The sequence below is a fragment of the Gastrolobium bilobum genome, unplaced genomic scaffold (assembly GCF_033153095.1).
Source record: "Gastrolobium bilobum isolate Gb01-03AN ecotype WA unplaced genomic scaffold, APGP_CSIRO_Gbil_v1 utg7094, whole genome shotgun sequence".
Lineage (NCBI taxonomy): Eukaryota > Viridiplantae > Streptophyta > Magnoliopsida > Fabales > Fabaceae > Gastrolobium > Gastrolobium bilobum.
The window spans coordinates 128,821-141,481 of NW_026898828.1; the positions used below are offsets into that span (position 1 = coordinate 128,821).

Sequence of the window (12,661 nt, forward strand, 5' to 3'; positions counted from 1 at the left end):
TCTATAATGTGTTTGCAAATTAAAATAATGGCTCAGATGATTGCTGGTTGCTGCGAATCGAGGATGCATCAACATATAGTGACTGTTACTGGGTTTTGTATTTTTTTGATTGGGCAATTTATCTGCCTTGATTTGAAAATCAGAATTTAATAGATTTATATACGGGCTGAATATTACGTTAGGTACATTGGATCAAGTTTACAATGTCAATGTCTAATGTTGGCTTTGTGTATAAAAAGTTAAGTTCCTCATTTACTTATTTATATATTTTTTGGTTTTAATCAGAAAATAAATTTTTAAGATGGGTCAAGTCAGAAAGAAAGGAAAGAATTAGGGGAATTGAGATAATGCTGTTGAGTAATGTCTATCAAATAGTTATACTAGTTGCAGATACACTTGCACGAAACTAACGATATTTTGTATCAAGGACTTGTCTTTTCTCCTTTGCTGGTTTTGGCTAAACCACGGCGCTAGTGAATCAATTAATGTTCCTAAATGTTTTGATACAAGTTGAAGATGAGGGTCCCAATGTACCATACGATAAAAACAGCAACCTTTTCTAGCTTGCAATGCAATGTACACGTGCTCACCACCTACATGCAAACCAAAACCAACTTGTGGAGGCCCCCTCTTTGTAACCCAAGTTGCAAAGTTTCTTGTCCCTATTTGTTACTCAATTTATTTATTTTTTGGTATAACCAATAGGTATTATCATCCAACTCTCTTCAGTCATTTTACTTTTGGAGTACGATCCTAGAGCTAGCTCCTCATTGGAGCATAGAGAGCATTGGACAATTATCAGCGGAGAGAGAATGAAACTAATTTCCGTTGAGACTTAGAGCTGAGACTTAGAGAGCAAGGGTTTTGCTTCTAGCCCTAAAGAGCTTTGTTAATAATTGAAACCAAAACCTAATTCTTGGGACACACACTGTCACCAAGTGTGCCACCCTTGCGGTTTGTTTGTTACTCAATTTAGTTAACTACGTTCATTTGTCCATGGTACGGAACAGCTGCCATTGCTAAATGCCAAGGACCAAGTTGAGAGTCTAATTAAACACTATGTTGCTTCAACGTGGGACACCCAAATCATATGACCATGTAATTTGGATAAGATACACCGTTTCAGATTGAAAACCGTCTAAGGGTCCATTCCCAGAACTAGACATGTAACCGGATCATTAATTCTGATCAAACGTATGTATCCCAAATTAGAAAGTTTGAACTGTTTTCATGCATGCTTATATATATATATATATATATATATATATATATATATATATATATATATATATACGAGAAATAATTTTCTTATGTTGTAGGAAAATAGTTATCTTATGTCGTAGAAACAAAATTGTAAATGGGACCCATAAATAAAAGATAGAGAAAAAAAAAAGTGGAATTCACCCATCTTTTGTGTGTGTAAGAAATTTAGTTATGTCATGCAAAATAAGATAAATATAACCTATATATTGGTTACGTTGGCTTTTTCTCCATCTCAAATTCAACCTCCTACTAATTCAACAATTCTTAAAGATGACAACATCAGAAGAAATTTCAACTTTGAAACTGTTGAGCCAACATCTCTTGGGGGATATCTCAGACTCATTCCTCTCCAATCTCATTCCTGTAAAACTCGAAGACCCATCATCAGAATTTGATTTGGATTCAAGTTTATCAGAACAAAGCATATTCTGCACTTTTCTTGAATGCTTTGATATTGAAGCAGATACAGAAAAAGTTGTTGACCTCACTTCTCACGAGGTCCAAAACTCCATAGCAGAGGAAACCACAGAGAAGTCCAATTCTGCCGAACCAATGATGTCAGGGAAAAAGGAACCAACATGCTACGAGGGAAGGCGTTACAGAGGAGTGAGGAGAAGACCATGGGGCAAGTTTGCTGCAGAGATCCGTGACCCCACAAGGAAAGGGACAAGGGTGTGGCTTGGTACATTTGACACTGAGATTGATGCTGCCAAGGCTTATGATTGTGCTGCCTTCAGAATGAGGGGTCACAAAGCCATATTGAATTTCCCTCTGGAGGCTGGAGTGTCTAATCCAAAGCCCAACAATTGTGGCAGGAAAAGGAGAAGAGAGCATATACAAGAAGCTTGTACAAGTTCAAGTTATGTTGTGTCCTGAGAATTCAGAGTGAAAGATCCTATCTTTTTCTTTCTTTTTTTCCTTTTAAATATGTTAAAGAAGTTGGGGGTGGAAAGTATACGTTCGATATTCCCTAATATCATCTTTGAAAAGGGTTTAAAGTCTTAATCCTGAACTCGCTCCAAACTTCAAATTAGTTCATAGGAAACATATGAAATTATGCGGAGGGTGGGGGAGAAATCCAAATAAATATCTGTTAAAAGCAAGGTTTTAATTAATAGTTCAACTTGCGTTGGGGACGTATGTAGATGCAATAACTGTGTAATGGAATGATTTGTCTGTTATATAAATCTTGGGTTAAAGAAAAAATGGGGTGAAATTCAATCCAATGTTAAACAGTTCACTAAGCAATCTAGTACCATTTAAGTTACAAATTTTTCGGCATAATTTCCTTTCTTTTTTTATATATATTTGAAGGGGAATTTAACAGTAAATGGAAATTGTTAAAAACCTTGAAGTCACCACCCAAAAGCTAGCTCAAAGGGTGGGAGTGCCCAAGGCCTTATAAACCTCACATTAGTTGCCCATACAATCAATGTGGTGTGGGACTATATTTCTCAACACGCCCCCTCACACGAGAGCCCACTGGGCTTGAAGGGTGGACAACATACAAGCCCACCTACATGTGGAAATTCCACTACAAAAAAAGTGAGAGGGCGATGAGATTTCGAACGCTCTGATACCATGTTAAGAATTTTGAGGTCACCACCCCAAAAGCTAGCTCAAAGGATGAGAGTGACCAAGGCCTTATAAACCTCACATTAGTTACCCATACAACCAATGTGAGACTATATTTCTCAACAAAAAATGAAGATGAAGTTGACAATTGCTGGTTGTGGGAACAAGAGGAGAATTGTATGATTTTTTATGCAGCTCAACTGTGCTACCTAGTAAAATATGGTTGCCGGTTATGTATGCATTTATATATTCAAAGATATTATGTGTATGGTCCAAGGGTGGAAGGACAAATAGAAGAAGCAATGCAAATATTAGATGCATAATATGCAAATTTTTACCTCATTTGAGGAGGAATTTGAAACAAAAATAGTATTAATTGATGGCTGTGTGTCAAGACACAGAATGGTTATGATAATGATGATTAAACATCATTTTTTCATAACCCTCTTTTCTTCAATTCGAACCCCCTTGCATCAAAATACAAGAAGTTGCTCAGGGGTGGCAGCAGTAACTGAGTTCAGGGCGATTTTATAGCTGGAAAATCATGCACAAGGTTCAGCTCGTATGTGGGAACTATGGGCAGCACGTTAAGGTTCAAGATATATATTTTGTTTCGCCTCTTGTTTATCAGATTTTATTGCAATTTTGTTTCATGTAGTAGCTAATTATGTTATTGGAATAAAATTACTCTCCACATAAAATCTAAAGATTTTTTTCTTGTACGTTTACTTTTTTTTTTTTAACAAACTATAAGCAGTTAAATAATATCCTGGAATTGCAAGGCATGTGGAACTTGAGTTAGGGTTTTTTTTTACCATATGCAAAATCTGAAATTATTAATCGAAATTTGCGCTCGAGTTGCATATGGAGGTGTATATATTCAAATCGTATACGGGAATAGTGTTCAACTTGCAGTATGTCGTATGCGTAATGTAATATGATAAATACACATTTACTCATGTATAAATAGTACACCTTACCTATGCGCGACTTGAACGTACATAACCTCTCACATTCCCATTGTATTATTTTGAAAAAAAACTTTAAATTTTGAATTAATTTAATAAAAACATTTTCATTTTAAATCAAATGAGTCAAGAGACCTCTAGTTTGGGATGGGAACCACATATATAATAACTATACGGTGTTGTAAGATTAGGTTAGGGACTTATGAGTTGGGAGTTGGATTAAGAGGGGAAGGAAAGGAAATGGAGATTTTTAGTAACTCTTTCCCTTATTTGTGAGTTTAAAAAAAGGAGGAGAAGAGTTTGGGAAATTTTACTAAACCCTCCAAAATCCTCCTTCTTCTTAAAATTAAAGTTCTCCCAATTTGAAGGGTTTGAGGGGAAAAATATTAAAAATTACTTATTTATCCTTAGTATTAAAATTTTAAAACTACATAATTGTGAATGATTTTTAAATACGATATTATTAAAAAAGTCTCAAATACCGACAGAATTTATTGACGAAAAATATTTCGTCAAAAATAGTGATAAATTTTTTGATGAAAATCATATACGTCAAAAAATTTCTGTCAAAACTAAAGACAAAATTAGAGACGGAACCAGAGTTTGCCATAATCACTAACATAAATTTTGTACGGGAAAAAAATTCAGTTAAAATTATTGATAGAATCTAAATTGCGTCGAAACTTTTAACGAAAATATTTCCGTCCAAAATTTTGATGAAACACATTTCCATCGAAAAATTTCGACGTAAAACAATTACGTCAAAATTTTTTACGAAAAATATTTCCATCAAAATTTGTGACTGAAAATATTTCTGTAAAAAATTTTGACAAAATTTTTTTTTTGTCAAAATTCTTTACGAAATCTAAATTTGGCCAAAATATTTCACAAAAAAACATATTCATCGAAATTTTTGACGAAAAATATTTCCATAAAAATTTTCAACGAAAAAAAATTTCATCAAACTTTTTAACATAATGTAAATTTCAAAAAAATGTCAAAATTTTTAACGAAACACATTTTTCATCGAAAATTTTCGACGGAAAATATTTCCGTCAAGTTTTTTGATAAAAAAACATTTTCATCAAAATTTTCAACGGAACGCATTTCTGTCCAAAAATTTCGACAAAAAATATTTTCGGAAAATTTTTTGACGAAAAATATTTCGACAAAAAATTTTGACGAAAAAAATATTCTGTCAAAATTCTTTACAGAATCTAAATTTCGTCGAAAGTTTCGAATGTATCATTTCCCTCAAAATTTCTAACAAAACAATTTCTGTAAAAAATTTCGTCCGAACACATTTCTATCGAAATTTTGAACGAAAAATATTCCGTCAAAATTTTTGACAGAATTCTTTTTTCGTTTAAAATATTTGATGGAAAATAAATTTCGTTGAAAATTTCGATAGAAAATTTATTTTTGTTAAAATTTTCATCAGCTGAAAAATTCCGTCGCTTTTCGACGAAAAAAATAATTTTGTGATGAAATTTTCATCGTTTGCAACGTAAAAATTTCATCGAAAATATGATCTTTTTTAGTGTTGTGAAAAGTAAATACATAATTTTGTTAGAAATTTTAAATTTAATTTAATTTGTAAAATATAATAATTATATTAATTTTTAAAAAAGGATAAAATGGTAAAAATATCTCATTAATCCTTAATTTTCCTCCTTTACCATTTTTATAACTCTCAAACAAGGGAAAGGAATACCCTTCAATTTCCTTCCCTCCCTTCCCCTTGGATCCCCTTCCTTCCCCTCCCCTCCAAACTCCCAAACAAAGCCGAGTAGAATAAATATATAAATGTACAATGATATGATGATTTCATAAATAAAATTACATGTACACATAGTAACCATGCAGATTAATTGATTAAAGTGATATAATATTAAAAAATTTCTTAAATTATATAATTTAAAAATAATTTATCAAAGTGATATAATTATTATTTTTTTATCACTTTTGATCATGCAGATCCCTCTAATATAACACATTTCAAATTAGTGGGTACCACATAGTAAAAAATGAACAACCTATACATCACTTTGGCGTCTGTAGTCACTTTTTCTGTACTACCGATTTACATACATCACTTCTAAAATTAGAAACTTTGCAGGATTCCAAGGGAAAAACACAATATTTTTCTAACAAGGTATGGAAAAACACAAAAAGGTATGGGATTGAAATGATATAAAAATTTTCTAATAAGGGAAAATGGAAGTACTGAATTCAGTACTTCCGCTATAAAAAAAAAAAAAAAATCCCCTAAATTTGGTACTCTGTATGCAAGACCAGAAATTCAATGCACGATAGCAAGATCATTGAAAAAAATCCGGGAAGCATTGTCATTAATTATTCTGAATACAACAACAGTAGCTGCTGGAGCTGAAGATTACAAACCAAAACCAAAAACACAAACACAAAGAAGAAGAGACTAATCAAGTCTTCAGTAGTGAATTAAGCCAAGGACTTCAAGTGGGCAACAAGATCTGTGATAAACTTGTTCTGAATTTCCTTATTCAAAAGAAAGTTCCCCCATTTCATGTGGTTCTCTCTTATGTGCTTCCCTGGTTCTTTGTTATCCTCCACCATGATAGTTTTCACAGCCTTAAGTATATCCTCTTTCTTAAAGTACCCATCTTCTTCATTTCTATTCACCTCTATCCCTGCCTTCATATCATTGGCTATGAGCTTAGAATTGAAAAACTGGTCACCCTTGAAAGGCAACAGCACCAGTTGACAATCATTGACCATAGCTTCTATCACGGAACTAAAGCCACCATGACATATATAACACCCAACACTAGTGTGTTTCAAAATAAGCTGCTGCTGCAACCAACCAGTGTGCACCGTTCCTCTATTCTTCACTCTCTCCAAGAACCCTCTTGGTAATGCCCTGTCCAACTCATCCTTTGCATTCATATTGGATGGGAAATTTAGAACCAAAATGAAAGGTAAACCAGTGAGTTCTAACCCAATGGCTAGTTCTTTGATTTGATCATCATTCAAAAATGTCTCACTACCAAAAGAGCATAACATGACAGATTTGGCTGGGAAATTATCTAACCATTTGGACCATCTTTCTTCTAGCACATCTACTGAAGGCTCTGGGACTAGAGGGCCAGTTAACAGAACTTGTTTTCCAAATTGCTTTTCTATATAGTCTAAGTAGGGTCCTTCTATTTCCTTGCATGTTTTAAACACTATAAATGAGCATTCACTAAGGATTTTCAAAACTCGCTCGTAACCAGTTAGGTCAGCATCATTAAATCTTCGAAAGAGGAACATAAAGTCCATGGCCTCAAAGGCCTTGAGGGAAATATTGGAATTTTGAGGATACCCTTTTGGGGGTTTCTTAAGATCCTCAAAAGTTATGCTTCTTCCTTCAACATCAACAAGCCTTGTGGGGACAGTAATGTAAGAATCGGAAATGGCAGAGAAGACTGAGAAGTGAACAGATTTGACTCCAACTTCAGAAGCTAATTTTGGGAGCCAGAATTGTGCAAAGTCAAAGAAAACATAATGGGGTTTCAGTTCCAACAAAAGGGACTTTACCTGAGGTTGAGTAAGATGAACTGCATGTATGAGATTTCCAGCCAAATCAGGTGGCAACTCAGCAGTGCTGCTTATGCCATTTGGGAACTGAAGTGGAACAACATCAATGGCTGGATTGAGATTCAGAGTTGATCTGATTCTGTGAATGTTAGATGAAGCTGACAAGAAAGTGATGCGAACTCCGTGAGAGAACAGCTTGTTGGATAACTGAACAAATGGGCTGATGTGACCAAATGCCAGGAATGGAAACATAACCACATGAAGCTGTTCATTGTTCACAGCCTCACTAGACATCTTCCTATGTTTAATTTTCTAATATAGTTGGTTACTCGAATTGTTCTAGATACGGAAAAGTGCTCCGTTGATTATATACACAATTAGTTTGATTTCTTAATACCTGTCAGTCACTACCATGTGGCTAAATTGAGTGGTAGTTGAAATGTGTGGTTCATAACGTGTACAACATTTATTGCATATTACTCTCACATTTTGCTAAAATTCATTTGTCTGTAGATCCGCATACATCAGTAGATATTTCGGTGTAATCTTGTGGTGTTGAATTCAAATTGTGTGTATGTATAAAAAATTTGGTAATAAGAATATTGTCCTTTTATCTAATTACCTCGATTAGATTAATTGATAATAGCTGAAGAGATAAGCTTCTCTCACTCATGTAAGTGAAAATTTGATATTACATGAAAATTTGATACTGGCCGACCTTTGTACTAGTTGTAATATTTCAGAAAAATAATAATAATTAATAATAATAATAAATTAATAATAATAACCATAAATTATAAATTAGTAATAATATATCGGTTCGCTTTTTCTAAAGTTAATGTAGATAATGTATTTACATTGAGCCCAAAACGACGTCGTTTTGAGGCGGAAATCAAAGTATTTTTGTAATTATTATTTATTTCAAGGTTATAAAAGTCTTTTTCATTATAATTTTTTAATTTTTCAACCCAAAATGACGTCGTTTTGGAAGCGAATGTAAATAACTTATCTACATGCACTTTAGAAATATTAAAGCCATAATATATATATATATATATATATATATACTCCTCATCAGTGGCAGACCCACTTGCGGGCAAATGCCCGCAAGTGCGGACATAAAAATTATTTCAGTTTATTTTTTATTTGGTTGCAGATCTTTATTTGTCTCTTGATTCAATATATATGTTAGGAGTAAATACCTTTTTAAGTCCCTAGAAAAAAATATGGTCCCCATTTTAGTCACTTACCAAAAAATTAGTCTCGAGGTCCTTAAAAAAATTTAAATTGGATCAATTTAGTTAAAATCGTGGTCTCTCACAAATTCTAAAAAGACCTACATTAGTTCCTCAAAAAGACCAAAATGGATCCACTTTGAATTTCATAGGGACCAGGTAATTAATTTTTTTTATAATGAACTAAAGTGGGGACCGAATTTTTTATTAGGGAGCAGAAAGGATGTTTATTCTTATATTAGTTAGCAACGTAACAACGTAAAGAGATGATTAAAATAACGTAGCAACGCAAATTGATTATAGAGAAAATTTATTCTTCTTCTCCTGTCACATACCCATTCTCATGCTCTCTTCATCCTCTGTTTCCTTTTTCATTTTTATAAAAAGAGAGCATTGATTGCTGACATTATCAAATAAGTTAATACACGAGGCATTCACTGTAATTTTGTTTGCCTTCTGTATAGTGTTGACTTTTTTATTCACCACTATAAAATAGAATGATGATGTATGGATGTACTGGAGTATATTCTCATATTTGTTTTGGAGAATTTGTAAGATTTAAAGGGGAAATATTGGTCAAACTAGCAGCTTGTTAGGGAAGCAACAAAATTATGAGCGAGTTTAAGCGTTGATTTAAATTTTCTTTAAAAAAAAAAAATTTCCAGGCCCCTGCCATTAAATATGGCGGACAAAAAAAAATTTACTGGATCCGCTCCTCATCCAAAGTTTACCCTTTTTAAATGATTTTTTTTTTTTTTTTTTTGCATTTCATAATGAACTCATTCTTTTGAGAGGAATGGAAAGATAACCACATGAAGCTGTTCATTGTTCCCAGACATCTTCCCATGTTTAATTTTCTAATATAGTTAGTTACTCGAATTGTTCTTGATATGTAAAAGTGCTCCGATGGTGGTTGATTACATTATATACCCAATTAGTTTGATTACTTAATGCCTGATGGAATGGTAGGTTTAAGACCTCATTAAGAGTTAAGGATGGGGCTGTCTCTCACTCACTACCATGTGGTTAAATTGAATGGTAGTTGAAATGTGTGGTTCATAATGCGTGCAAAATTTAATGCCCTTTCTAGAGATACTACTCTAAAATTCCTATTGGAGAGTTACCTATTGCACTTATATAATTTAGGGAAAATATACTCTCGAGAGAATTTTTCTCTATTTCTATAATAGGCGGGTCCCACACATGATTATCTCTATTGCATGAGAGAGTTCTCTCCTCTCCTATTGAATGAGATTAATAAAACTCTATAATTTATTACAATATCTTTTCAACATTTCCTTCTTATATAATTTTATATTATATTTATATGATTCCGCATTTTTAATTGATAATCTGATTTCAACATTTCCTTTTTATGATGAATCAAATATTTTAAATTTCAACCATATGAAAACTTAAAAGAAAAAAAAAAGGGAGAGTACAAAATGGAGGATAATAAAAATGAAAAATAAAAGTGGAATAAATAAACAGATCGTCGGTCACTAGTTGCAGCACTTGGAGTTGGAAGAGATTACAACAGGTGATGATGAAGAGTGACAATGACCCACAAAAACAATAAACACGAAAATACAACAAAGAGAGTACAAAGAAATCGAGGGCTCATAAAAATAACTAGACATGATGGAGAATTCGAAATAGGAAAGATCCTGTGCATGCAAGTGCAGCTTTAGGAAGCTTGCTGTCCTCCACTGATTTGTTGCTGTCCATAGTCCTTTATCTCCCGCGCTTTATTCATCAGCTTGTGTCGTGCAGTGTCCAATTGATCAGCGCCAGGTGGATGCTTACCTGTCACGTACCTGTAGATCCACGCTAACACCGTGATCGCAGCCACACCGAATCCGCCGGACGCCAAGAACCCCAAGGACAAGAGCGCCACCGTGAGCACCGCCGGAACCAGCACCGGACTGAAAATAACAAACAGTGGGGTAGCGATGGTGAGAGCAATAACAGTGCCAGCTAAGATTAAGCCGGCGAGGATCAAGAGGGAGCCACCGGCGGTGACGGCGGTGGCGGTCTTCACAATCTGAGTGGACTTAGCTTGTTGATCACTCTGTTGTTGCTGCTGCTGCTGCTGGTAACGGCTGGGTTGGTATTGGGCCTCAGCCATATTGGGTTTGGGTTTGGAGGTTGTTGCAAAGAGTGATGTGTGAGGGTTTGAGGTTTGAGAATGGGGGGTATAAATGGAGGAAGTGGGTGGAGGGTTCGGTGGCAGCACCACAGGGTGTGGTGTGGCACGTGTTGAGGAGCTTTTCATGCAGGGGTTGCATGCAATGCCATGTCTGCCTTTGATGACACGTTTGTTTTTGTTGTTCTTGCATGTTATGATGGACGACAGCCTTAACAACTAGAACCCGAATCCGAGGTATGGATTGCAGAATTCATGTTACTGTTCTCATCAAACTTTTATAATTTTTTTTTTTATAGATTATTCATGCTTATTCGACTAATTCAATTTAAATCAAGTAGAATCATATAGACCGCAAGTTTTTCCTTTCAAATTTTAATAGAGTTGCCTTTACACTTTATAGTTATGTTAGAACAATCCCTTATTAATTAGTTAATCCAAATTTCTTCAAAAAAAAAAAAAAATTCTCATTTGTGTGTCTTATCGATTATGGAGCAAGCAAGGGCTAAACGGAGTCATCTTTCCCTTGAAATTTATACAATTTTTATAATTGAGTATTATTTTTAATTTTTTGTCATATATTTGGAGCTCGCCACCTTTTAACCGTGAGTATTATTTTAATTTTTTATCACATAAATTGTTATAATTTTAAAGGGGAAAGTTATACTTACAACCTATTTTCTTTTACAACCTCTTACAACCAATATCTTAACCGTTGATTTTCGTCAATCAACGGTTAAGATTTTTGCAAATAAAATTTATTAAATAATTATTAATTCACAATAAATCTTAACCGTTGATTGACGGAAATCACCGGTTAAGATATTGGTTGTAAGAGGTTATAAAGGAAAATATGTTATAAGTATAACATCTCCCAATTTTAAAATGAGTATACATATTGTTACAGAATATTTCCATATCCTAACCACCTACCCAAGGATCACTTAAAGGATAATTACTCAATTATCCTAACAATATAAAACAGTAAGGCTGCTAATAGAGTCTTTATCCCAACAGAAAGGAAGTTGAATCCTACCACAACTGTGTGATCTACACAAACTCTAGAGGTAACCCTTATCAATAAGAGGCTAAAGATCTCAGGTACACACTTTGAACTACTTTACTATTACTGCCAACACTGTGCACACACCCACGTCTTGGCTATAAGCCTATTGCTTGTGCGCAGTGATTGAGATATTGGCTATAGGCCAAATACATACCTACTTCTACGGTATCTCTAAGCGCATACCTTATGGTATAGCAATACGATCTTTCCAGGACTGAACATTGGCGTCGTCTATGGGGAACGGAAAATTTCGACTCCCATCCATGGTGAACACGTGCGGTATAGCACAATGCCACGATTGCAGTCTAACTCGCGCACCTGAAATTGCTGAAACCACATATATATAAGGAGACAAACCCAACCGCAAGAAGGGCTTTTGATCCTCAGAGAGACTCTAAAATGGAGCTCTAGGTCCAAGTAGATGACGATTTGACAGAGATTCTTATCGTCGCAATTCAAAATTATTAGCTCGGCCTCGGCCTTGAGCTCAGCCCATTGAAGGGCTTCAAGATTAAAGCTCGGCCTCAGCCTTGAGCTTCAACTCAGCCCAGTTAAGGGCTTCAAATTTATTAGCTCAGCCTCAGCCTTGAGCTTAGCCCAATTAAGGGCTTCAAGTTTAGAAGCTCGCCCTCGACCTTGAGCTCAAAATCAGCCCAGTGAAGGGCTTCAAGTTTAATAGTTCGGCCTCGGCCTTGAGCTCCAACTCAACCCATTGAAGGGCTTCAAAATTATTAGCTCGGCCTCAGCCTTGAGCTCCTCCCAACAAAGGACTTCAAGTTTAATAGCTCGGCCTCAGGCTTGAGCTTCAACTCAGCCTAGTTAAGGGCTTCAAAATTATTAGCTCGGCCTC

At 34.7% G+C, this 12,661-nt stretch overlaps 3 protein-coding genes across 3 annotated transcripts; 1 reads left to right on the forward strand and 2 right to left on the reverse strand.

The window, feature by feature from the left end:
• Positions 1-1,533: 1,533 nt before the first annotated feature.
• Positions 1,534-2,156, forward strand: LOC133284538 (ethylene-responsive transcription factor ERF106-like). Its single transcript, XM_061481572.1, has one exon. It carries the CDS (start codon positions 1,534-1,536, stop codon positions 2,137-2,139), a length of 606 nt encoding a protein of 201 aa, XP_061337556.1. The 3' UTR covers positions 2,140-2,156.
• Positions 2,157-6,030: 3,874 nt separating this feature from the next.
• Positions 6,031-7,698, reverse strand: LOC133284524 (UDP-glycosyltransferase 79A6-like). The gene has a single exon (XM_061481558.1). It carries the CDS (start codon positions 7,656-7,658, stop codon positions 6,267-6,269), a length of 1,392 nt encoding a protein of 463 aa, XP_061337542.1. The 5' UTR covers positions 7,659-7,698; the 3' UTR covers positions 6,031-6,266.
• A 2,588-nt stretch (positions 7,699-10,286) lies between these two features.
• On the reverse strand, positions 10,287-10,727 carry LOC133284504 (oleosin Ara h 11.0101-like). The gene has a single exon (XM_061481530.1). The coding sequence runs from the start codon at positions 10,725-10,727 to the stop codon at positions 10,287-10,289; it is 441 nt and encodes a 146-aa protein (XP_061337514.1).
• Positions 10,728-12,661: the final 1,934 nt, after the last annotated feature.

What these genes read in the sequence shown, in the direction of transcription:
- LOC133284538 (XM_061481572.1), top strand. Translation starts at nt 1,534, where the DNA reads ATGACAACATCAGAAGAAATTTCAACTTTGAAACTGTTGAGCCAACAT.
- LOC133284524 (XM_061481558.1), bottom strand. Translation starts at nt 7,658, where the DNA reads ATGTCTAGTGAGGCTGTGAACAATGAACAGCTTCATGTGGTTATGTTT.
- LOC133284504 (XM_061481530.1), bottom strand. Translation starts at nt 10,727, where the DNA reads ATGGCTGAGGCCCAATACCAACCCAGCCGTTACCAGCAGCAGCAGCAG.